Here is a 26,230-nt window from a genome sequence, read left to right on the forward strand (position 1 = left end):
GATTATTTATATAAAGTTACAAAATGCATTATGTAGTGAACAATTGGATAAACAGTGCTCTGTAACATTTGCAATATTTTAGAGAGTACAAAATATTTTAATATTTTAATAAGCAGAATGATTCACCTTCATTTGTAAAATATTTTAAATTGTTTCAAGCACATAACTTCACAGAACTGGGCTTTGAGTATAAAGCTACATCTTCAGATGTTTTGGGAATGTTTATTGCTCCAAACAGTTCTATTTTGCACTTAAAACAGCAGTGTTTTGTGTTGAAGAAAATTAAAAACTAAATGATTTTCACCCCCTAGCTAGCATTTTTAAAAAATGTGTAAAAATATTAAGCTAGTATGGTGCCCTTTGCTGTATTATGTATTAAGCTTAGTTGTCACAAGTTGAAATATTAAACTTGCATTCTGGCTTATGAAAAGATTTAGAAATGTATGTGTTAATTAAGGTAGCTACTGTAACCACCGAAAAGGTGTAATATTTTAGCTTCCTGACATACAGTAGAAGTAACCTCTTAGTTGTTCTAATTGAGCTTTTATATTTCAAATATAGGGCACTGAGGATTGGGTTATTGTAGACAAAGTACCCATTGAGGTAGTTGATGGTGAATCGAAAACCATTGTGACATACAAATTAATGACTGTGAGCAGTAAAACTGGTGACATCCCACCCGAGCTTTTAAAGCACAGTATCACTGACATACAGAGCTTTGAGGACTTGGAAGGTGAATTGCTTTCAAAAGATGATGATAAACAGAAAATGTATACCTTAGGAAAATCCTATGATACTGTTTCTGGAAAAATCGTAACCATGACCACTAAAGTGAAAGAGGGAGAAAAAATGGTCCTGCCGTCATTTCAAAGCACAGAGATGGCAATGCCAGAATCTGTGAAAGTCGTTCCTGTAGTAGCAGAATATGAAATTCTAGAACCAATAACTGATGAGAAAGCCAGAAGATTATCTGATGCCAAAAGGAGGGTCTCTGAGTCCTTGACACCAATTAAAGAAGCAGACTCCAGACTACAAAGTCCAGAAGAAGAAAATGTGAAGAAAATACTGAAGGCAGATGAAGATTTGCAGTTGCCCGAGATGGTGGGACGGGTACAGACAGCCAAAGCTGAGAAATCGCTTGAGAAGGAACAACAGAAAGGAGGAGAGACTTTTGGTTGGAAAACTAAGCCTGAGAGGAAACATGGCAGACAGCCACCTTTCACTATTGCTACTGCTCACTATGTCACTGAGTCATCAGCATCAAAAGTAGTGGTAACATACAACTTTGACCCGGTTTAAGAATTAAAGCATGACTTTTTTTTAGGCGATTTCTGCACTACCCCTGCCTCTTAGTCCTTTTGCTGCTTGGCCTTAATTTGACAACAGCCAACCCAGCTTTTTTATTATTTCTCCATGATTTAAATCAATTAACACAATACAAAGCTGACATTAGGCGTTTAAACTAAAGATCAGTCTTACTGAAACGTAGTATGCTGCTACTGCTTGTTTTTGAAGAGAAAATAATGCTTTACAAGACCAGCAGAACCCTAGCCCTAACCACTTGCTTGTTTAGATTACTACTTAGATTCTGTACAGACTTTTGCTAATTTATTTTCCATTATTTTCTCTTTGTAACCCTGCCACATTTCCTCCTCTCCTTTGTCTTTGTGTCAGTTAACATAAACTTTGTGTGTGTGTGTGTCTTTCGCTTTCTGTGTCCATATGCGTATGACTGTATATTTCTCTGTCTGTTTAGACAAAACAACTCTCCGATGAAAAAACCTTGGATGGTTCTGGTATCTTCACATTAATAGAATCTGCAAGAAAACCAACTGAGGTCATAGGAGGGGTTACAACTACTTCACATAGCTGGGCACAGGTGGCCATCTGATTCATCTTTAGATTTTAATGATTATCCCTTGATGGGTTATGGTATTACTTTATAGTAACACTGAGTTTACCTTTATTATTTTGCACATAAGTATCTTTAGGAACGGTATGGAAAACATTAATGCACATGCTGAGTATTTTTTCTTCCTAAAGCTGTACATTTAAACTTGAAGAAATTCAGAAATGGGAGGTAGTAGTCAGCTTGTTACTCTTGAGATAAAATTTAAGTGTATGAAAGATAAAATTGGACTTCATATTTATTAGCGATATGCAGATATCCAGATTTAAAGGGCAGAATATAATTTGGAACATGCTAATGTGAATGTACATGTCAGGTAAACCTTACGGCAGTTGCATCTTTTTCCTGATCACATGACCTAATTTGGTTTAAGGTACTTCCGTAGCATTTTGTATTTTAACAAATAGTTCAAGCATGCCACGTGTAAATCCAAATCACATTTTGCCCTTCAAACTGAGGTCTCTTCAAACCCTCGGTCATGTTTGATGGTCTTTAATTGTAGATTTTACACATTAGCTTTTAATATTAACTTGCCTTTCCTGCAGCGAACAGAAACACAAACTGATCAGGAAGAGAAAGCAGAGGAGCAACAGCAGGAGGCCATCAAGAAGGTTGTGCAGGAAACTTTAATAGTCAAGGAGAAACATGTGATGAGTTTGCATGCAAGTGAGGATGCTGCTAAGTTGGCTGGCCTTCAGCTGGATGCTACAGCACAGACAATATCTCATGTGGCTTCTAGCATCAAAGGGAAAGAGGGCTCTGCTATCGCTGAGGGGGCTAAAGAGGAAAAAGCTGCAATCCAACAGGAAGAAACTGCTACTATTTCTCATGATCTACAAGAGGAGCAAAGTAAATCGGCCCATATTTTGAATACGCAAGAAAGCAAACCTCTTTTTGAGGTAATTAAACATGTCTAATTTGCTGATTCTGAACAAAAAGATAACTACTGTATACTTCTTTAAAGAAGTTATGCAATGCATCTAACATTGTTACTGTGAGCAGTTTGTTTCTTAAGGCAGCTTCACATGCATTTGTTCTTCACTTGTTGTATGGCTTGCAAGTTCAATTTGTCCTTTTCATGAATTGTCACTGTTTGGTTTAGTATGAGATTTAAATGCGGCGACATGGCTACTATATGGTTAAGGCTAGCAGCCTAAATAACTGTAGTTGTGAGTACAGCCAGGGCTTCCCTTGATGTGTGAATATAGACTTAATGGCTAACTTAATATAAAATAGCACATAGCCCATCTGGAAGGCATGTGCATCCAAGGCAGGATGCATGAATTATCTTTCATAGTGATTTCTACTGCTTCATTTTCTTCCATCTCTCCCAACTGGTATACATGCAGATGTTAAAAACAAAGTTTGCCTTCCCCTTTAACTCCTGGGATTCTCTGCAGATCACATTGAACATTTTAAAAATTAACCAGGAAGCAACGCAATGCTTCTTCAAAAGCATGGCATCTTGGAAGTTTATTGCAATGTTCATTTTACATTTATTTTTTCTTTTTATTTTTTTATTTACTTTTTAGCATCATATGCACTCTTTAAGAAGCATTTTGGACTAAGTAATACAGCTTAATGCTGATACTAGAACATATGTTATCAGAGCAAAGACTGAAGTATAATCTTTCATGGAAAAATCATTACCCATTTCTTTATCTTATCTACTTTCAAATCTGTAAACACTTTCCAGCTTGAATGTTCTAATTGTAAACTCCCATATATGACATCTTTTCATGATTTCAACCCTGTTTTAACTATTTAAAGGAAAATAAGCTTATGTAAATTTGGGCTACAGCAAAATTAATTTAAGCTTTAAATGAAAATATATATATGCTATTTAAATACGTTCTCAATTTAGATCTAAATGATGGTGAAAATGCTGTTTATAAGCTGATGTACTTTTAAGATACTTGTTAGGCGAGGGCATTTACATTTTACTCTGGATTACTAGAAAATCAAGCAGTTTTAATCTGTCCTATGTTTACATTTCATTGGAACAGTCACCCATTGTGAAGACTGAGGCAGTCAGTTTTGGCAGTGCTACAGGTGCAGAGAAATTGGAAATTTCTATGAAAGAAGTACCTGTTGTCCATACTGAAACAAAAACTATTACATATGAATCCTCTGAGGTAAGGTACTAAAATAAAAACATTAAAAAACACAAGCACATTCTATGAACAATAAAATTTGCACTCAAGCTAACAGATTGGTGACAAGGGCAACATATATAACAAAATTAAACTTCATTTGGACTAAGAACACTCTAATAATAGATTAAGACCATTCCAATCTTATTTTATTAAAAAAAGATTATCGGTAATGTTGCAAAAAAGTTTTGTTTTTATAAACATTTTTACAGACTGAAAACATTTTTGGTATAATATTAAAATATTGAGTACATGAAAAATACCTTCATAATGAATTGAATTGACAGGTTGAATAAAAGATGGATACAATATTGCTAGTATATTTTTCCCGTCTTGTTTTCAGTCCTAGACAAGCTGACAATTCTATCTGCACTTGATTATTGAAAGAAATGAACTATTTAAATTCTACTACATAGTAGAATGTTTGCCAACTTTATACAAATAACTCCAATCTTGAATGCATTTATCATTTCATATTATTTTTTCTTAGGTGGATTCTGGTGCTGATTCTGAACCAGGAGTTCTCATGAGTGCACAGACTATTACTTCTGAAACTACTAGTACTACAACTACTACACATATCACCAAAGTAGGTGTATCAGAAATTAGTTTTATTCAATGTAGGCATAGGTTTATTATTAAATATATAAATATCTGAGCTAAAGAACTAAAGTAATCATTTATTTGTTGACCATGGAATAGAAGCCGTAGTTAGGTATGCTTTTTATAGCTTAGTCTCTTTTTAAGAATGTATTTTAATACTTTAAAATGCAACACAAAAAGAATACCAGTAAATTAAAAATTGATCCAAAGTTCTTTATAAACTGATTCCAAATTTTAGGAGTAAAATTCAACAGCACACTGACATCTTGAAATGTTTCAAATCCATTATGTTAAGAACATTTAAACCATTACTTGGGCACATATCCAAATTGTATGCATTAATGTGCTTTTCAGCATAAATAGATATCACTTTTTAAACATCCAGTGAATTATCTATCCAGTAAATTCCAAAAAGTGTTGTTGTGATGCAGTTTCTGTTTAACGTTATGAGAGAAAACATTATGAGAGAGAAATCAGAAGCTTGTTCCTATTGCACATGCATATTGTATATTTTCTCATTTGGTATTCTGAAAATTAAACAGCATATCAACCATGTGTATTATTTAAATGTGGACTACCATTTTGCATTTAGCAAGCTGCCTTTAAAAAGAAAAACATGGAACATAGAGGCAAAAACATTCTAATTTCCCATAAGGGAAAAAAGCAGTAAACATCCTTTGACAGTATCTTGAGGCCTTAGTTGCTTTTTTTCCCCCTTTAAGACGGTGAAAGGAGGCATTTCAGAGACAAGAATTGAAAAGCGAATTGTGATAACGGGTGATGCAGACATTGACCATGATCAGGTATGACATGTAAGCTTCTAAAATTGGCTCCAAATTAGTCTGTTTTTCTGTAAGCTTAAAAGTCTATTTTAGTATCAGCAGGTCTTTAAAGTATATTGTAAAATGTCTATTTTGAGTCACATTTCCTCATTTGGAAATTGTAAATTTAATCATGAATCTCTCTTCACCTTGCTACTGATCATGCACGTACCACCTCCTTCTCCTTTCTGCCCTTCTGTGGTTTCCTTACGCTAGGCGCTGGCTCAGGCAATTAAAGAGGCCAAAGAGCAGCACCCTGACATGTCAGTGACCAAAGTAGTGGTACATAAAGAGACAGAAATCACACCAGAAGATGGGGAGGATTGACTACAGGTAAGATGACAAGAATTGTTTTCCAGGCACTCACAGACTGGCATGTGACAAAGATCATTCCTTCTCCCTGAACCCATCATTATTCCTTTCTATTTATTCTTTCTGGCATTTGTACTATGCTTTGTGGAAAAAAGAGAGAACGATTTGGCTATTTAGATTAACTTTATAGAGTAGAACATTTTCTTTCTTTATGTTAATGCCAGTTAGAGAAATAGGAGAAACCCATTTGCTTGTGTCTGCTTGCTAGTTGCTAAGCATTTTCCATGAAGTAGCTCTGTAGTTGACAATCTTGAAGATTGCTTATGCATAGTTTGTGGGCAAAAAAAGCATATTCTCTAATTGTAAAATACTGTTTTGCCTGAGAAAGCTTGCAAGTATGTTGAACTGAAATACCAGTATTTAAGTTTCAACTGCAAAGTTGTTTGTGGATAACCTTTTTAAAACTGTTCATTTTTCTAAGTTTCCTAATATGTTCTGGCATTTTTTATGATTGTTTCTTAAAAGGAGACAATGACATGCAATTTTCTGTTGCTGTGATTGAAGAAAGGCATGCTGACAAATTCTTGCTAAATTAGCATTGGAATGTTAAATGCAGTTACTATATGCATGTGCTAGAATGTTTGGCATACTAACCTGCTATTGCAAGATTTAGTGACACTTGCATAGTCTACAAAAGCTGAATATTGTGTGTAAAAAAGGAGATGGCTTTTACTTGGTTTGAACTTCTAGTATAATCTTAATTTCAAACAAGTTTTCCTTGTGTGTGTGTGTGTGTATATTATGTGTTACTTCATGAAACATTAGAATTTTCAAAAATCAGTTGCTGTAGCTTTAGCAATATGTGAGGAAGATGAAAAGAGAGAAGAAGGAACAAAGATGAGTCTACAAACAGAGCCTGAACAACAAATTAATGGAATTATTTGTAGCAGAACATTTGGGAATGACAAGTATATATATATAGCGTACATATAGCAGTTATTTTTATGCCATGTTACATATGTTATTAACTTATATTGAATCAAGGCTTTTTCTACATGGCCAGTAATAACTATTTTGTTAGTTATCCCAAATATCAAATCTTTCCAGTGTATATACTTGATATCCTTTCATTACAGATGTCAAAAATTGAATCTGGAACATTGTTTATAAATATAGATTTGTCATCAACAGGCTCTCATTAAAAAAGACCATCAATATAATTGTATAGATTTTCAGAAAATAGAGATCTGAACTCCACTTACTTTTATGACTCATTGCATCAGCCTCAAAGAGTTCTTTTGTATAGAAATATTTGTCATTATTTTTTGTGACTTTATTTACTATTTTAGATTTATTATTGATGGAATATAACTATACTTTCTCTACTGCAGGATTAGAGTAGCTTTCTATGAACTTCATCACTGGGAATATCAGAGCCTATATGGAGTCTTGGTTCTAACCCAGCTGACTTGCATCTCTCCAGAGAAATTTTCAATGTGAAAGATTTTGATTTTAATTGCTAATTAAGGACAGTGGCAGAAATCCCCCAGTTACACCAATTTGAATCAGCTTTAGTAATCTAATAATTGCATGAAACAACAAATTACAAAAAAAGCAGCATTTTTATTTTCCTAAATCAACTTTACATCTAAATGGCACGTTCATCAACAGTTAAAACAATTGTATTATGCTACACATAAAACAGCTCATGCCTTTACTATTATTAAGAGTCTAAACACAGTTTCTTGGGGTGCAAAGTTTTGTTTAGGAAAAATCAAGATCACACTACAATACTAGAAACTGTACAGGTATCATATATATATGTTTTATTACATTAGATGTGCCAATAACATACTTTGTTCAACAAATAACTTGAATCATATACTTGTTATAATTTGGTTTTATTATTCTTGTTCTATAAACAATGGTGAATCTCTAACCTTATTTAAATGCTTATAAAATATGCTTTGTTTATCTGATTTGGGACCCTTAATAGCTAATGATTCTTAGAATTGTTAAAGTTAGAAATCCTGCCGTCACTTTTCTAAAGTCTCAATCTATAAATTTGCATTGTGATTATTTTGAAGAAAATGTATATTTTCCTTAGCATCTCAGATATGTTCTTTTGAAAACATGATTTTTCAAAACCAAGTCCTGTCCACTCTCAGACAAAGAAGTTTCTTTTGCAAGTCTAGTCAGTGTTCCTTACTTAGGTCAGAGTTAAGCCTTAAACCATACAGAACACTTAAAAAGCATTATATCTTTATTATCACATCAATTTAAAGGGATCCAATGTTCTTTATGCTGTCAGTTTCATCACAATACATGGCGAATGTATGTTTCTGCATAGTAAAATAAAAGTGGTAAATGCACCTAAATTTGTACTGGTCTGTGTCTAAAAATGTTTTTGCTATACAGTATTTAAATGTTGCTACTATTTGTATAAAAACAAAAGCATTTAATATTTTAAAGAGATGTTCTTTAATACAGTTTCAGTATGGTTTAGGTAGGTACAAATAGAAGGTCAAGGAAAACTGAAAGAAATTGTAAAAACTAATTCTGTCTGTTCAATTTTGTACATACAACTTCCCTTTGATTTCTTCTGTATTATAAATCTATGTACTGTGTTTCATGTAAGTTTAATAAGGATCATGATCAACTAAATATTTTTGAGCATTAGCTTTAAAAGATAGTTTTGTATTTTATATTCTAAATCTAGCCAGAATGCTCCAAATGCTATATTGGAAGAATTCAATATGTGTTTTGTGATCAACCAGTGAAATGCTGAAGTATTGTGCCTTTCATGTTGAATTTAGTTGCTCATTCACAATTCAGGCATGATATCTTTCACTGAAGAGAAGATGTAATAAACTTCATTTAATAGGCTTTGAAATAATGGAGTATCTAAAATGTTATTTTTGTCAATAATAACAGTATACACACTGTCCAGCTCAAGGCTATTTAGGATAGAATAGGATAAGTATTTTGAAATAAAAAAGAAAATCTATAGAGAAAACATATAGAGGCTTTTGCAGGTATGTAGCCACATGTCCAGTTTATATTTTCAGTGCCTCCCACCTATTATATTATTACAAAATAAGTTGCTTTATTGTAAGTACAACCGAAGCCATATAGTCAAAAGATCAGTGCATTGCAGAACACAAAAATGAACCATAATTATAGTATCTATTTTCTCCAGAGTTTAAATTCTAGGCCCCTTTTCTTCTATCTGTTTGTAATAATGGAAATGAGGCTATTCTCTTCCTAGCCTTGATAGTGGGAGATATACAATTATGTCCCCCCTCAGAGAACCACTCAGGTGCTTATCTTAATAGCTTCAGCCTTAAAAGTAACCACTATAGTTGCATTGCTATAATAATCTATAGAAGTGGTTTTAAAAAGGCCAGACTGTTATGAACATTGTGGTTGTTTTACCATTCAGAAAATTGGCATATCTTCATAGAGCTTACAAAGTCAAAATGTGCTTCCATTTGGCATGTTAGTAGTTTTGGCCATGTTCATGATACTTAATATATTGGAATTTGTTCTGCATTATTTTGTATTTACTTTACCTCAAACAACTTTTGGTTTGGTTAAATGTGGTATTTTTCAAGACCCACGGTGGCGCAGTGGTTATAATGCAGTATTGCAGGCAAACACAGCCTACAGCCTGGAGCTCAATCCTGACAGAGGGCTCAAGGTTGACTTAGCCTTCCATTCTTCCGAAGACGGTAAAATGAGAACTCATAGACCAGGGATGTCAAACTGCCAGCCCGCAGGCCGGATGTGTCATGCCAAAACCACGCCCACCCCATTGCCGGCAATGGGAAAAAAGTCGTGTCACTTGATGTTGTGAATTTGACACCCCTGTCATAGACTGTTGGGGGCAATATGCTGGTACTGTAATTGGCCCAGAGAGAGCTGTAAAGCACTATTGGGCAGCATATAAGTCTAAGTCAGGGGTCTTCAAACTTGGCCCTTTTATGACTTGTGGACTCCAAATCCCGGAGGAATTGTGGGAGTTGAAGTCCACAATTCAAGTTTGGAGACACCTAGCCTAAGTGCTATTGCTAATGCTAATCTTTTAATAGAGTTATTTTTCATAATACATTGATTACTCATGTCTTTAAAATTAGTACAAAAACTAATTGATACTTATCTAAATGTAAATGTACTTCATTCAGAACATTCTCCATAAGTTTCAATATGTCATTTTTTAAAGATCTAGCTATATATATTAAATGACATAATTGTAAACATTTTACAAAGGATTAAATTCTACTTAACACAATTCACAAGGGAAGCCCATTTTAGTAGATTTGAGAGTATCCATTATTCCCAAAATCCTTTGAATCAAAAGATAAGTCATTTGGATGTTATGTAAATTAAACAATTTGTATTGGACTTTATATTGTGTCCAAGGCCCATTTAGTCAAAGTATTATAAATTAAGGTTTCGTTGTACTTGTAAGTAAACAAGCAAATGATTGCGGTTTATTAAAATTATTGCTATAAACTCATAAATATTTCTCTTTGAGATGCTAAGTTATCCTACCCAACATACTATTATAATTTTGGGTTCAATGCTCATCTAATCATTTTTTATTTTTTCTTGCTTTGGGCTTCATATTTGTGCATGATGTTCGCTCTTTGCAACACAAGTCATCTTATTTTCCACAGTGAAAAATAAAAAATTAATCTCTTAAAATCATTTTTATCCTAATACACTTATAGTGTATTGAAATAAAGTACCCAAAGATGCACCAGGATCTTTGTTATTAGTGTTGCCATAATAAAATAAGTTTGATAAAGAGAAAAAAAAGTGTTTTTCAAATAATAAAGGTGTTGTGTTTTGAATTTGGAATAAAGCAGCTCTACCTGAAGCTTTGTGTTTGAGTGTTGAAATATTCCTTCCATTCTAAGAACAAAAACACTTTAAACATTTCAAGGAACTTGGATATAGCTGCAGTCCCTTATTTCTTTCTTCAGGGCCTCAGTAATAGTGGTAATTCATGTTGTATACTGCTAAAACTCAAATTGAAAAAATAGGCCTAAGCACTACAATTTTTAAACAATTTTAAAATAATGAAAGTCCCCACAGAACACATTAACTTGAAAAAAATATTCAGAAAGAAGTCTTTTCTATTTGTGTAAATAAAATCTAGTTTGATCGGCCAATTGTAGGAAACAGATCAATAATCTAATATTCCATTCAGTATTAAGTTATTTATTTCTTAAAAGTTTCATTAAAAAAAAACTTGAATACCTCAGGGTAGTTTCTGTAGCATCAATTTGTTCTTTCCTGATATTTTTACTTGGCCCTAAGAGTGGTTGAAGGCTAGGTTAAAGAATGAAAGGGTCTGGTTTTGTTTTTTGATTATATAAGTGATAATGTTACCACGAGATGTGAAGCACACATGCACTCTGGCCAAGTTGAAACAAGGATGAAAAATAGTTCAATCAAATACTCCTAACTTTAGTCCAATTGCAGTACTTGGGGGAGTTGGAAGATTTATTGCTACTGCTTGAAACAGGCAAGGATGTTTCATATTCAGAACAAAAAACCTGAAATTTGTTTTGTACCTGGAACACTCAAACCATGTAACAAGCTATATTTAATTTAAAATATGCTGAAGAAAGGATACCTTGAAGTGACTGGAATAGTTAATTGCTAAACTATACCAGCAAAATACATATCCAAATCTGTCTTTCCGGAAACTAGAAATCATGGTTTGTATAATAAAGTTACAGCTACATTAGTAATTTTGCAACACTAGAAACAGTATTATGACTGTTAAGTGTTGCTACAGATATACTGAAAGACTACAATTCTAACCACATGATTTAAGAAATATGCTGTAGTGAACATAAACACTTAAAATGTGTTCAACTGCTGTACTATGTACGGAACACTTTCCTCCAAGGGATGAACATGATAAGAATGCTAGGAAAAGCAAATTAACTGGTTTAGAAAAACCAAATGGTATTCTCTACTAGAATAAGCATGAAATGCACAATGATAATTCAGTGTTGGTGAATTTGTTTTTTGTTGGAGGGGTTGCAAATTCTGTGGAAGAAAAAAATAAAAAGTTATAGCCTATTGACAACAATTGCATTTTGTCTGTTTTTTGTTGGTATAGAGTCCACACCATACAAAGTAACTAAAACAAGATCAATCTTGTTTGAAGTCATTATACACAGAAGTATACAGGGTGTAATATTTATAGAGGAATCCTAATTTCAGAAACATCAACTTCAGTTGTGCTTCATTAAGAAAAAGATGACAATGCCATTGTTAAAGGGGAATTTGGTAGGATTACTGAATATGTAAACACATAGATATTATAGCAAGGAAGACCCAGCAACCTATGGGGGGAAAAATTCTGCCTTACAGAAAAAATTGTTTTCATTGCACAAATCCCATGTATAGTTGCACATTATACATCTGAATGCATTTTTGTTTACTGGCAAGCACTCTAGACCAGACATGTCAAACACAAGGCCCGGGGGCCAGATCCGGCCCGCGAAGTGGTTTCACTGGAAACAGTGAGTGAACGGCCCCCACTGCCTTGGCCCTGGCCCAGAGACCCTCCTTTTGCCAGAGACCCTCAGATCTGTCCCACTTCTGCCAGGCCCCCATAGGCACCCTTGATGCGAACGATGTACAGCTGGCCACGCCCACCCAGTAGGCCACGCCCACCCAGGCCATACCCACCCGCCCCCCTGAGGGCAACCGCAATGCTGATGCCGCCCTCAATGAAATTGAGTTTGACACCCCTGCTCTAGACAATATTGGCCAAAAAAAAAAAAAGGTTTTCATACATGGTTTCTACCAGGTTTCCAGAGATCGTCCCAAACATGTTTTTTTAAAAGGCAACTGGACTTTGTTTTTTCCTTGAAGATGTTTCTCTTCTCGTTCAAGAAGCTTCTTCAGTTCTGATTGGTGGGGAATGGGAAGTTTTATATTCTTTTATATCTTTCCAATCCCCACCATTCTGTCATAACTGAAGAAGCTTCTTGATTGAGTAGCAAAACGTTTAAAAAAAAACAAGAAAGACCAGTTACCTTTTGAAAAGCACCTTTGGGAAAACTATGACCTGGATGACTGAGAATCTCCATAGACATTCTTAATTATTTGCACTTCTAGAATGTTGATTTTCCAGCAGGTCAACAATATCACCTGATTGTGTTCCCTGAGAATTCAAATTTGTATTTTTTTTTTCTCAGAGAATATAGATATTAAAATAAAACCTGTAGGTTCATCTGAAAATATGAAACAGTCTTGCTGGTGTGGCTAGAATTCCTGTCAAAACTCTCAGTACTCAGAAATAACCCATGTAGTTGATACAATTACATCCCAAATACCTGGATCATATTTTGGTAAAAACTAGTAAAGTAACTTATGATAATCTAGAGTGTTGATAGCTGTAGTCACAGCTGTGGTGACAAAGATCTAACAGAATTCGCAAAGTACACAATAGAAAACATGGATTGCAATATCTAGATAAATGAAGAAACTCGAATAATGCTTTTGAAAGCATCTGGGTTAAAATAACAGTAGTACTACTGCTAACATCTGCTTTTGATAAAAAAAAAGATGTGAATGTTTTCCAAAAGCAAACTACAAATATGTCAAAAATACAGGAGTTAGTAATGATCAGAAATTTTAAATAAATTTAAATAAACTTCCTGCCCTTTCTTGTTGAGAATTTTCTCCATCAGCTATCCTTAATTTGATTTTAAGCAGTAAGGACAGTAGATGAAACAGAAATAGAGGGAACTATGGAGGAAGCTGTGTATATACAGCTGGATTTCTTGATACTAAGGAAATCCAAAGCTGAGTACTGTTGAACTTTGGACTTCATTTAAAGCAGTGATTCCATGGCAGTGGTAGCTAATGGGAAGAGAAATCGAAGATGGGTAGGATTTAATTTAAAAATGATACTAAAAGTATAATGGCAAATTATCCAATGAGGAAAAAATGGTACATAGCAGAAGCCAATCTGGCTACACAAAATTCTTAAGTGAAACACTCAACATATGAATGAGATGAAAAGTGGAATAGGTAACCGAGGAAGAATGCAAGATTCTCTAGATTTGGAGAGAGATGGTGTCATGAAAACTAAAGTTCAACAAAGGATGCTAAAAACAACAAAGAGGAAAATAATATATGCTACAGCACAGGAGAAATGCAGAAGGGTAGCAATGAATAAAGATGAAACTAGTTTTTGCGTTCTTTTGTTCAGTACCATAACATGCTGCTTAAAGGAGTAGGACTGCAGCTTAGCCATACGAAAAACATGAAGAATACCTGCTGCCCATGATTAACTTAAATCTCCAGGATTAGATGCATCCTGTCCAAATACAATGAAGAGGAAGCTGGACAGCCATATTGATATGGGCAAGGGAGTCCTACAAATTCATTTTCATTTTAGGTTTAGAAATCTTACTTAGGATATTACATCTCGGAACCTAATCTTATTTTTAGGTACTATATCTTGTGTTTTCCCCTATTCAATTGTGTCTGATTCTGGGAGAATGCCGTAGAAGTCCTTCAGGGTTTTTTTGCAAAAATTTTCAGAAGAGCCATAGCCTGTTTCCTATGAGTGAGAGAAAGTGATTAGTCCATGATCATCCCACTGGCTTTGTGCCTATGAGAGATTAGAACAGTTCCCCCAGTTTCTAGCCTAATGCCTTAATCACTATACCACACCGGCTTTCATATATTACTTACACCTTTTCTTTTGTCCAAGAGAATCACTGTGACAGAAAAATAAAGCCATGACTGGTAAGATTTCAGTCAGCTGTTACCAATTTTATGTATTTGCTTCATAGAATTAATTAAAGATAGCTTCATAGAATTATTTTTGCACAACTTTTTAAACAGATTTTGCATGACATATTGAACTGCAAACTAAACACAGTTTAAGGTAAAGGTAAAGGTTCCCCCGCACATGTGTGCTAGTCGTTTCCAACTCTAGGGACCGGTGCTCATTTCCGTTTCAAAGCCGAAAAGCCAGTGTTTGTCCGAGGACGTCTCCGTGGTCATGTGGCTGGCGTGACTAGACGCCAAAGGCGCACGGAACGCTGTTACCTTCCCACTGTAGTGGTCCCTATTTTTCTACTTGCATTTTTACGTGCTTTCGAACTGCTAGGTTGGCAGAAGCTGGGACGAGTAACAGGCGCTCACTCTGCTACGCAGCACTTGGGATTCGACCTGCCAAACTGCCGACCTAATCGACAAGCTCAGCGTCCTAACCCACTGAGCCACCGTGTCCCCAAAACACATTTAGTTTAGCATAAATGTATCAGATAAACCAAACTTCTGTGGTCAATTCATTATTCACCATGCAACACGGTGGGGAAAGAAAGGAAGAAACAAAGTAAAAGACCAACCACATGGTACACTCTGCCATACATCAAAACATTTCAGAAGCTGTAGAATGCAGCTTCCGGAGATCTACAAGTAGGCATCGCACACTGCCCAGAGACTAATATATGAAGACAAATTATGCATTGTAAAGATCACCCTGAGGTGAAATATACTTCCAATGTAATCTACCAAATCCCCTGCATGTATTGCCCCTGTGACTAGGTCAGACGGGGAGGGAGCTAATCACCAGTTTGCAAGAACACAAGCGAGAGGTCTGATGAGACGACCAGAATTCATTGTAGCCTCACACTGCAATGAACAAGGACACAGATTTACTTTTGCAGCTACTAAGATTGTTGGAAGAGCAGACACAAAAACAGCCAGGAAAGTGACTGAAGCCTGGGAAACAGGTCCCTTGTCATTCAACCAGAATACTGATTTACTAGTACTATCTAGTACTTAGAAGGCGAGGGCTGGGTAGCAGAAGCAAATGGAAGCTAATGACTTTAAAGCCAGCCATCCACACCCCCAATCAACATCTAAAAAGCCACTTACAACAGGCACTATAAATACCACACAGAGAAGAGCACACACCCTGCTAGAGAGAAGTGCCCTGAAGATGGGCTCCAATACAAATCCAAAAACTTGGAAGACAAAATCTCTGGTCCCGGTGACCGACCCAGATTGGATCCTGCAACATTATCCTGGGACAAGTATATTCGCCTTCATTCATCAACTCATTATCTTTAGTTATTTATAATCACCTCTAGGATAATAACTTTTCCAGAGTGGCTTAATGTAAACTATTTGACTAAACCGTGACTATAATCAATATAAAGGTAAAGGTAAAGGTTCCCCCGCACATGCGTGCTAGTCGTTTCCAACTCTAGGGGCCGGTGCTCATCTCCGTTTCAAAGCCGAAGAGCCAGCGCTTGTCCAAGGACGTCTCCGTGGTCATGTGGCCGGCATGACTAGACGCCAAAGGCGCACGGAACGCTGTTACCTTCCCACCGTAGTGGTCCCTATTTTTCTATTTGCATTTTTACGTGCTTTCGAACTGCTAGGTTGGCAGAAGCTGGGACGAGTAACAGGCGCTCACTCTGTTACGCGGCACTCGGGATTTGACCCGCCAAACTGCCGACCTTCTGATCGACAAGCTCAGCGTCCTAACCCACTGAGCCACCGCGTCCCTTATAAACAACTGTAAATCAAATATTAAAAAAAATAACGTATAAAGACCTCAAGCATGTCAGTCAGCCAGGGCAGTAGTGACAATGCCTGTGTGAAAAGGGTCACAGTTCCTCGCCTTTTTTCCTTTAATCAGAAAAAAACTTCTCCCCACCCCCAACCCCCAAGATCAGTTTATGAATCGGGGTGTCACGGTGAGCTAGAATCCTAGATAGTAAAGTTAGCCATCAGCAAGCAAACCTATTGGCCGAACATGGATGGCTCTTTTCACTTTTCTCAGCGCCTGCCCCATCTTTGGCGGAGAACCTCTTACCTCAACCGGGAGAGGGAATTGGGGCGGGGGGGGGGAAGAGAGAAAGGATCTTATGGGAAGAACAGTCAGTATTTCAGCCTCAGAATTTACCATTATTTTTGTTCTCAGCGTGGAAATGGAATATTCCGGTCCTTCAAAATTAGCAAATGACACGGAACAGCATGTGCAGCTCGAAGGAAGGTCGAACCTGTCCCTTCTCATTGTTTTTATTATTCGTAAAATGTAACCGATACGTAATCGGGATAAGCGTCCGTCAAGAGACAAATTATTTCCCGGTAAGTAATTTAATGCGTGGAAAGACGAGCCAAGGAGATGGATGCCTCCTTCCGCTGCAGCAGAACGAAAGCAGCTAATCCGGACTCCAGTCCTGCCGACGCTTCCATCTCGCGCGGCCCCGACCACAGCGACCAAGAGCCAGAAGCGGCTCAGCCGAGGGCGCGCGAGCCCGGGAAGAGCGGCAGAGCAATGCAGGCGCGCCTTCCTCCTCCCCTTCCAACAGCCGACGTCGCCGCCGCCGCCGAGCTCCTTCGCCTCTTTAGAAAGAGCCCCGCAGTGCCCGCCCTTTCCCCGCGGGGGGCGCGCCCTGCTCGCATCGCGCATGCACGTTCCCGCCTCCGGCGCGCCTCGCGCGTGCGCGCGCGGGGCTGTGAATGCTCGTGCAGGAAGCGGCGGTAACGGCTGGAGACGCGCGCCATTCCCCCTACATTCCCCCCCCCCCAAATCCCCAAATCTTTCCTCGGACCAAGCACTCCCGCCACCATAACCCAACCTCCCCCGCTTCCCGGAGTCTCTCCGCGTGAAGCGCAGCCCGGCAGGTAAGTTGGACGAGCATCTGCGCGCGCACTCGAGGCTCGACTGCTGCAGCAGAACCGGAGGGAGGCGGGGAGGTGCGCTTGGAGAGGTTCCGTCGCGCGCCGCCCCTTGCTGCTCTTCCTGCGCGCGCCATTGGTCTCGGGGCCTTGGGAAGGCTGCCTCGCGCTACTTGGAAGCGCCGCCGTCTCCTTTACCGGAGCAGGAGGATGCCGGAGATGGCGCAGTCCCGTGCAGCGCGGCAGCAGGCAAAGGCTCGCTCCGTGGTAAATGAACGCTTACAGTCCGGCAGCGCCGCCCGTTCGTTAATGCTGGGGAGCGCGAGCGAGGGAGCGAGCTCTGCCGCGGGATTTAGCGGCTGGGGGAGGGGTGGAATGGAAGGCTGTTGTTGTTTTTTTCTTTCCTTCGCTCCCGCGCGCGCGGGCCTTCCTGAACTCCGCCTCCTCGGTGAAGGGAGGGGATGGGGGAGTCGCGCGTGAGGGATCTGTGCACTTCGCTTAGCTGCAGCCCCGTCTCAGCGGGGCACAGTCGTAAGGCCTTGCACGGGCACTAGCACGCATGCACCGACCGTGCACCGTGCACGTTTCTTACATGGTTACTCGCACGGAGCCGGCAGTGTTACTTTTTTTTTCCCCCCTACAAAACGTGCACGTTAGAATTGCATGCTCTTTTCTACATACAGCGAAAGATCGCCACAGGCTCAGCATGGGGAAAAAAAACTGACTTGGAAATCGGTGTCGTTTTCGTGGTAGCCGTTTTGATTTCCCCATAAGACTTCAGACCATTTATGTCAAGAGATTTTGTTCGTTTTATTAGTGCTTATACTAGTCGTTGCAAGAAAAGCTTCTTAAAAACATCACTGTTAACTTAGATCGGTAAGGGTTCGATGCATACTTCCGAAAGCTAACTAGCAAATTTCAGGAGTCATCCATAAAGTCGAATATATTTAATGTGTTCTGAAAAGATAATATTTTGGAATTCAGTTTTGAAACGTCATTCCAATTTTACCTTACAATATAAGCTTTAGTCCTACTAGGACTTGCTTTTGATTTATATATGCATAGAATTGTTCTATTCTTGGTTTAATAGTTCTTTTGGCTTCACAAATTGAAAAAAAATCTCTGGATTTTGTTACCTTGGTGAGTTTGTTATCAGGAAAGATAGTTTAGAAAATAATATTTCCTAACACTGTTTTAGAAAACAAAATATTAATTATTGAGGGAATCCCCCTGTACAACGTTCTAGATTTATCAAGAAGTTAGCTAAAGGATGATAGAATTCATATCTCCCCTAAAATTAAAGAAAATGTTATGCATGGTATTCTCTGTTTCCAGAACTTTCAGTGGTAACATTCTGTCTCTAGGCATTCAGAATACACAATAAAAGGACCTGCATATTGTACAGTCTTCAAGAATTCTTGAGTGACTAGAGGCCCAATTAAGATTTTATCTCTCATGATGAATCTCTGTGAGCATAGAATCCTTTTTGTATGCACTAAAGGCACAAAAAACTGTCTGACTCGCCTTCCAGTAAAGAAAAATGGCATATCATTCTATGCCCTTTTATTTTCTTCAGTTGTTTTGCATATTCTGAAGCTTGTTCACTGTTCCAAGCAAAAGTGAAATCAGAGAACTGGTCCTCCCCCCACCCCAGCAAAAAAATACAGCATTGAACCGGTTGGTTTTCAATCCATTATTATAGTCCAGATGTATTTATAGAATAAACTGCATGTCTGTACATGAATTTTAGTCATTTCTTGCTCATAATAGCAACCACTGTTTTATACTGGATGTATGAATAGGATGTTTGCATATGTGAACCAGGTTGGTTCTTGATTTACAAATCCTAATTTAGAATAATAGTACTTGGATTATCAGATAAACTAGGATCAATAGTTTTAGATGAGAAATTCTGGAGTATGTCGGAAAGAGCAAAAATGCAGATGCAAAAAGTGCCAAATATAGCTTTCTGTCAATAAGCAGGATCGTACTTTATGACTTTTATAGGCCTGGTTATTGGCTAACTATTGTGCTATTATGAATAGGCCAATCCTAAATTCTTAAATGAAAAAAAGCTTTGGAGGCAGTTAAATTCATAAAAAAAAATGTGTTTGGGGAAAAATGTTGAAAAACTGAGCAATTTTTAGTCTCTTTGTGAGATCACATGTTGGATCAGTTTCTTGCTTTAGACAAATGTGTGCAAGCACCTGTGTCTAATTGGTAGTTTAAAAAATGCACTTATTTTTCTAGTTCAAAAGGTATTCCCAATTGCTGACAGTCGTCCACAACAGATTAAAGTGCTGTAGATAACATCACCTGGAGCAGTAAGGGAAATGTTTATTTTGCATTTTGGGAGAAAATACAGTGAAAAGACATTCAAAGTATGAGGGAAAGTATCTGCCCAAGATGACCCCTGTTCTAATGACACTAACTAGCAATAGCACAGAGAAATAAATAACTTGCTTTGAAACTGAAATAAATAGAATCTAAGACCAACAGCTTTAGCAAAAGTGCTGTGATTAATTTTTATTTTCTAACTCTGTGCAAAACATCAACTTTGTTAGGTGGCTATCAGTAAAATTAGGATAAAAGTGTTGTACAATAACAGAAAGTATTGACTCAACATAAGATAATTTCTATTGTATTTTCTACCAGTTTGCCACATCCATTAAATGAATCACTACAGAATCACTAAAAGATGGTGTTAAATTTAGAGAAGCCACAAGAAATCTGGAGAGGAGGTTCCATTCAGAAAACAATCATGTGGACCATAACCAGCAACAAAAGTTGCAAGTCTTTCAAGTTTCCTTTCTTGCTACACCTTTGTCCTTTTCCTGGGTAGGTCATTGTGTTTCCAGACAATGTATAGGCTTGTAATTGCCCATTATTATTTTGTTGTAAAAAACCAAAACTTATAGGCCTCAGACACATCCTTCAGGAGAAAGGTTAAACTTAACTGATTTTACAGTTAAAATGCTTTTTGAAAAATGTAGTGTCAATGGTACAAAGAATCAGAAGTGAGCATTTCCACCATTTGGGATACCTTAAATTTGGGGAATTGGCTTTGGATCCAGGGATTCTAATTCCTGCCCAATCTTCCCAGTCATAAACTTATTCTGTAACCCTGAGCTAGTGATCTAACATAACTCACAGGATTTATGAGGGTGAATTTCTTTTCATAGATTTGTTATTGTTTTCTTTTTCAGGTGCAGGGAGCCCAGGATAAGAATCTGCTTCCAAAACATTGCTCAGATACTAAGGAAAGATTTTTCCTTGTTCATGGTATATTCTTTTTTTACATTTCCTTTTTTGTCTCAGTAAACTGTTTTATTCTCTAGTTATTATAAATAATTAGGGGACGCGGTGGCTCAGTGGGTTAGGACGCTGAGCTTGTCGATCGGAAGGTCGGCAGTTTGGCGGGTCGAATCCCGAGTGCCGCATAACAGAGTGAGCGCCTGTTACTCGTCCCAGCTTCTGCCAACCTAGCAGTTCGAAAGCATGTAAAAATGCAAGTAGAAAAATAGGGACCACTCCGGTGGGAAGGTAACAGTGTTCCGTGCGCCTTTGGCGTCTAGTCATGCCAGCCACATGACCACGGAGATGTCCTCGGACAAGCGCTGGCTCTTCGGCTTTGAAACGGAGATGAGCACCCGACCCTAGAGTCGGAAACGACTAGCACGCATGTGCGGGGGAACCTTTACCTTTTTATTATAAATAATTATGAGGAATAAAGGGGGAATCTTGGTCTTGTGTATATGCTTTCTTTTACTTAATGGTTTCTGCTTTATCTCCTGGTTGAAATACAGCTTGTCTCTCTGTATTAGTTCTTTTTCAAATATATTTTGTTTTGTTTTGGGGTTTCTTTTGCTTTAGCTCAGATGAAAGAAGGAATAATATATTCTGGCAGGTATAATAATATATTCTGATAAAAGAGAACTCCGGTCAAAGGCTGTAATATTTATATTATTTATAAGATTGGACAACCATTTGTCTGAAATGGTGTAGGGTTTCCTGCCTGAGCAGGAGGTTGGACTAGAAGACCTCCCTTCCAATGCTGTTATTCTATTCTATCTATTCTATTCTATTCAGATCTGTAGTTCATTAGAGAAAAATACGCTTTTTCTCTTGAAATGTATACAGTAATAGGTAATCAACTTTGCATCCATAGCTCCTTTGAAGGTTTTTCATTTACTTTAAAATGTTCATCAGCTTAATATACATTCAATTTTTTTATAATATCTTGATTTTCGTAGAGTAACTTAAATAACTTTGTTTTTTTTAGGAGTTTTTCATCAGTATGTCTGAAACCATTAAATATAATGACGACGATCACAAAACTGTGTTTCTGAAAACATTAAATGAGCAACGATTGGAAGGAGAATTTTGTGACATAGCTATTGTTGTAGAAGATGTAAAATTCAGGGCACACAGGTGTGTTCTAGCTGCTTGTAGTACCTATTTTAAAAAACTTTTCAAAAAACTGGAAGTTGACAGCTCATCTGTAATTGAAATAGATTTCCTTCGATCTGATATATTCGAGGAAGTGCTCAATTATATGTACACAGCCAAGATTTCAGTTAAGAAAGAAGACGTCAATTTAATGATGTCATCTGGTCAGATTCTTGGTATTAGATTTTTGGATAAACTTTGTTCTCAAAAAAGGGATGTATCAAGCCCAGAAGACAATTCACAGTCAAAGAATAAGTATTGTCTTAAAATAAACAGACCAATTGGGGAGTCTAATGATAACCAGGATGATGAAGTTGAAGAAATTGGTGATCATGATGATAGTCCATCAGATATGACAATGGAAGGAACTCCTCCTAGTCAAGAGGACGGTAAATCACCAACTGCTACTTTAAGAGTTCAGGAAGCAATTCTGAAGGAGCTGGGGAGTGAAGAGGTTCGAAAAGTGAACTGCTATGGTCAAGAAGTAGAGTCTATAGAGTCTGCTGAAACTAAAGAATTAGGATCACAGACTCCTCAGGCTCTAGCATTTAATGATGGCATAAGTGAAGTAAAGGATGAACAGACACCAGCATGGACAACAGCAGCTGGAGACATGAAATTTGAGTATTTGCTTTATGGTCACAGGGAACAAATTGCATGTCCAGCATGTGGCAAAACATTTTCTGATGAAGCACGATTGAGAAAACATGAAAAGCTCCATACGGCGGATAGGCCCTTTGTTTGCGAAATGTGCACTAAAGGCTTCACAACTCAAGCCCACCTGAAAGAGCATCTAAAGATCCACACAGGCTACAAGCCATATAGCTGTGAAGTATGTGGAAAGTCTTTTATTCGTGCACCAGACCTAAAAAAGCATGAGAGGGTTCACAGTAATGAAAGACCATTTGCGTGTCACATGTGTGACAAAGCTTTTAAGCATAAGTCCCACCTGAAAGATCATGAAAGAAGACATAGAGGAGAGAAACCTTTTGTCTGCAGCTCTTGTACTAAAGCATTTGCCAAAGCATCTGATTTAAAGAGACATGAGAACAATATGCATAGTGAAAGGAAGCAAGTAACCACAGCCAGTGCCCTCCAAAGTGAAACTGAACAATTACAGGCAGCTGCCATGGCTGCTGAGGCAGAACAGCAACTTGAAACTATAGCTTGTAGCTAAAAACAGGAGGGGCCATGTGCTGGAAAATGTTTGGATCAAAAAACTCACTACTGAGCAAAGTATTTTAGTGTGATTTAGAAAGAAATATAGTTGCAGTATGCAAGAAAAAACTCATATCAAGCATGGATAAGACCTTAATCAAGGCATCCGTCCAGTTGGATATAAATTTTTTTAGAAGTCAGACTCTAGCTGTGTTTTATTCCTCTCTTTAAAGTACTGGGTTTCAATGCATGCCTTGCTCCATTGGAATAAACTGCATGTGGAATGGAAGATGTTACACTCCGATGCTCAGAGAATATAAAGACTAAGTATTTGGACTTAAGCTACTTTTGTTTCATTGAATCCAGTTGCTTGGCACCTAAACGTTTTTTATGATTTAGGAAGATCCTAAATTAGAAATTGTCAGCAATGGTAGGAAATTATAGGATGAGTTGCCAAGTCCAAAATAACTACCTGTTAGAGATTCGTTGCACTGCAAGTACTAAGTAGCTAAACCTCATGAATTTCAGTAGAAAGTAGTACCATCTGAGTAAAGCAAGATTATATTAATTCAAAATCTGTTGATTTCTTGGCCTACAAATTGTGCTGTTAGCAAACAGTTTCATAAATTATGTCTGCTATAACAGGTTGGTTTTTTTTTTAAAAAATGGGAAATTATGAGTTGGACTGAGTGCAAGAATTAATTTGAGGGAGTGAATGTATTAATTTCCAATGTTCTAATCAAAAGTAATGAAAATGTGATTAGGTTTCATATTGTATTTATTATTATTTTGCAATTGTGTAGCTCCAGTTTAATCTATTGTCATTGTTGATACAAGGTGTATGAGCAGTAGAAACTGTTGTGCTTTCCCCTCCCCCCCTTAAACTGGGTGGCAGTGGAGCTACGTGGAACTCATCAACAGATTATGATTTCAGATTTCAGAAGCAAAATGGCCAACTTTAAGTAGGGTGAATTTTTTCCCCTTCCCCATCTCGGGCCTGACATTACACCATGAATTTTAGGCCATTATTTTAAATTGTATTTTTAAAAACCACAACACCTAATAAATTGATCATGCCTCTTCCATTGTCATTCCGCCATCTTGAAGCTCTCCTTATGAAGGAGATGACTCTTAAATCTCTGCCCATCTCTAGATAATGACTAAAAAACATCCTGAGGTTTCTCTTGTCTTTTCTGATCACTGTACTTTGCAGTCTTACTAACACATAATTTACACTAAGCTTCATTACTTGCCCATTGCAAGCATACACAGCATTCTATATGATATAATGCCTTTTTATTTGAAGGCTTGGAATGTAGTGTGTGTTCATTATGAACCATGGACAAAAGTTTTCAGGAATGCTTTAAAATTGTGCATGATCCACTGGGAGATCTTGGCTAAATTAGAAATAAAGATTTCCTCTAAGATTCATAAACTGCAACCAAAATCATTCTGACTCTTCCTTATCAGCATTTGGGTTTAGCAAATCTATTGATACGCACCTATCTGATACTGGCTTTTTGCTTTCTCTGCCCCGACAAAGAAAAGTTTGTTGAATTGTCTGCAAATTCCTTTAATAATACTTAACATTTTTATTATTACTCATTCCGTATCATAAGAAATAAAAAGGACAATTGGGAGAAATGTAGAATTCAAGTGCAAATCCTCGCTTAAGATTATCATATCCCAGGATTTGGGGGTATTTAGCAAGAATTACAATTGTCACTATCGAGGCAGCATAATTATCAAGGGTTCATATTCTAGTGTAGATAGCAGAATGGAGTTCAGGCAGTTAAGTGTAATGAAGGAAAGATAAGAAGCTATCATGACTTTGAAAATTGTTGACAGTAAATTCATTTCATTCATTTCCAATTAACTAAATTGTTAAGAATTATTTTTGCTGCTCCTGAACACTTGATAAGAACTAATTATAGTGCTGCTGATAGTTCAGAAAGTCAAAAAAGTTAAAATTAGGTTTGAATTATTTCCAGGAGAAATCAGATTCAAAGATTCCAGCTTTGATTGCGTGACATTTTTTCGGTATGGAGGGGAATTCCTGAGCCCCAAATACAACTTTAAATAGCATAGTGTCAAATGTTGTCATCTCAGGCCTTTGATGACTTTTCCATTAAACTTTGAAAAATTGGAATAATGGATTATGGTTTGGAAAAAAACAACACAGAACAATATAGTTGCCACATTTGAGTGGAAGAATTTAGAATTAGACAATTGAATGTACTTTTTTTCCTATTGTATTTGTTGCTCAAAAACTTTGTATCCCATTAGTGAACATAGCTGAATCCTGCATGTTTACTCGGATGTCCCACAGAATAATTATTCCTAACATAATGTTATAGAATTGCAGCCTAAGACAATTCAAATAATTGTGTGTTTTGGGATTTATATTTTAATTCGAAAGTATCTTATTTGAAACTAAGTCCTACTGACCTAAACCATGCTGCTTACTAATAAGTAGGCTTGAGCTTGCAGCTTAATGCCTGTGGTTTATAAGCAATTATCCTGCTTATCTTCACAAAATTACAGCCAGCTTTTGGGGACAGGATTCATACTTGTTTTTGATTATCTTTCAGAGAATGAACTTATCTCTTGAAGTATTTATTCCAAGGAATTAATAAAAGATGATGGGATATTTTCCATAGAAGAAAATGGTTACTGTAGCTGTGAAGTTAGTTCAAATTTTTACTTAGCCTACCAATTTCAAATTAATTAACTAGTGTAATTTAAAATAAAAGTAATTTTATTATTTCAGTTGCAGGTTTCATTTGTAACAGAATAGGTTTTCTATGAAGCAACAGGACATATCAGTTAAAAATCTTGAAAAACATTTCTCCACATATTTATACGTAATTGTTTTACATGTATTAATACAACTCATTTTAAATGAAGTTGAACACAGATATGTTCTGGCAGGAGTCAGATAAGTATTTATAAATTAATATGAGTCAAACATCTCTTACATTTCTATATAAAGCTAACATTTTAAATAATAATGTTGCATATATCTATGGTCTTTGTTACAATGTCATTGTGAAATATTCATTGAATAGGCAACTTAAAGTTATATTTAAAATGCCAAAAGTTTGAAACATATCTTGTAAATAAAACTTGAATATTTTAGAATA

General features: G+C 36.9%; 2 protein-coding genes across 17 annotated transcripts in view; both read left to right on the forward strand.

Annotated features, from left to right (window-relative positions):
- EPB41L3 (erythrocyte membrane protein band 4.1 like 3) overlaps nucleotides 1–8,892 on the forward strand; it is a 90,390-nt gene extending 81,498 nt beyond the window's left edge. For 7 of the 12 annotated variants that reach the window (XM_081324664.1, XM_081324665.1, XM_081324668.1 and 4 more), the window contains 7 exons: nucleotides 1,757–1,879; nucleotides 2,455–2,808; nucleotides 3,916–4,044; nucleotides 4,553–4,651; nucleotides 5,388–5,468; nucleotides 5,703–5,819; nucleotides 7,190–8,892. In XM_081324664.1, the coding sequence (XP_081180790.1) occupies nucleotides 1,757–1,879; nucleotides 2,455–2,808; nucleotides 3,916–4,044; nucleotides 4,553–4,651; nucleotides 5,388–5,468; nucleotides 5,703–5,813 (897 nt within the window). In that variant the 3' untranslated portion in view covers nucleotides 5,814–5,819; nucleotides 7,190–8,892. Of the gene's footprint in view, nucleotides 1–561; nucleotides 1,273–1,756; nucleotides 1,880–2,454; nucleotides 2,809–3,915; nucleotides 4,045–4,552; nucleotides 4,652–5,387; nucleotides 5,469–5,702; nucleotides 5,820–7,189 lie in introns of all 12 variants that reach the window. The other 5 variants (XM_081324663.1, XM_081324670.1, XM_081324661.1 and 2 more) reach the window with 5 other exon arrangements.
- An 8,484-nt stretch (nucleotides 8,893–17,376) lies between these two features.
- Nucleotides 17,377–26,230, forward strand: ZBTB14 (zinc finger and BTB domain containing 14). 5 transcript variants are annotated; one of them, XM_081323263.1, is made up of 4 exons: nucleotides 17,422–17,486; nucleotides 20,136–20,318; nucleotides 20,687–20,762; nucleotides 21,763–26,230. In XM_081323263.1, exons 2-4 carry the CDS (start codon nucleotides 20,179–20,181, stop codon nucleotides 23,104–23,106), a joined length of 1,560 nt encoding a protein of 519 aa, XP_081179389.1. In that variant the 5' UTR covers nucleotides 17,422–17,486; nucleotides 20,136–20,178; the 3' UTR covers nucleotides 23,107–26,230. The 5 variants fall into 5 exon arrangements, with proteins under 5 accessions (XP_081179391.1, XP_081179389.1, XP_081179390.1 ...); XM_081323261.1 differs by lacking the exon at nucleotides 17,422–17,486 and adding an exon at nucleotides 17,696–17,747; XM_081323265.1 differs by lacking the exon at nucleotides 20,136–20,318 and having other exon boundaries at nucleotides 17,377–17,486.

This window comes from Vipera berus (assembly GCF_964194415.1).
Source record: "Vipera berus genome assembly, chromosome: 3".
Taxonomy (NCBI): domain Eukaryota; kingdom Metazoa; phylum Chordata; class Lepidosauria; order Squamata; family Viperidae; genus Vipera; species Vipera berus.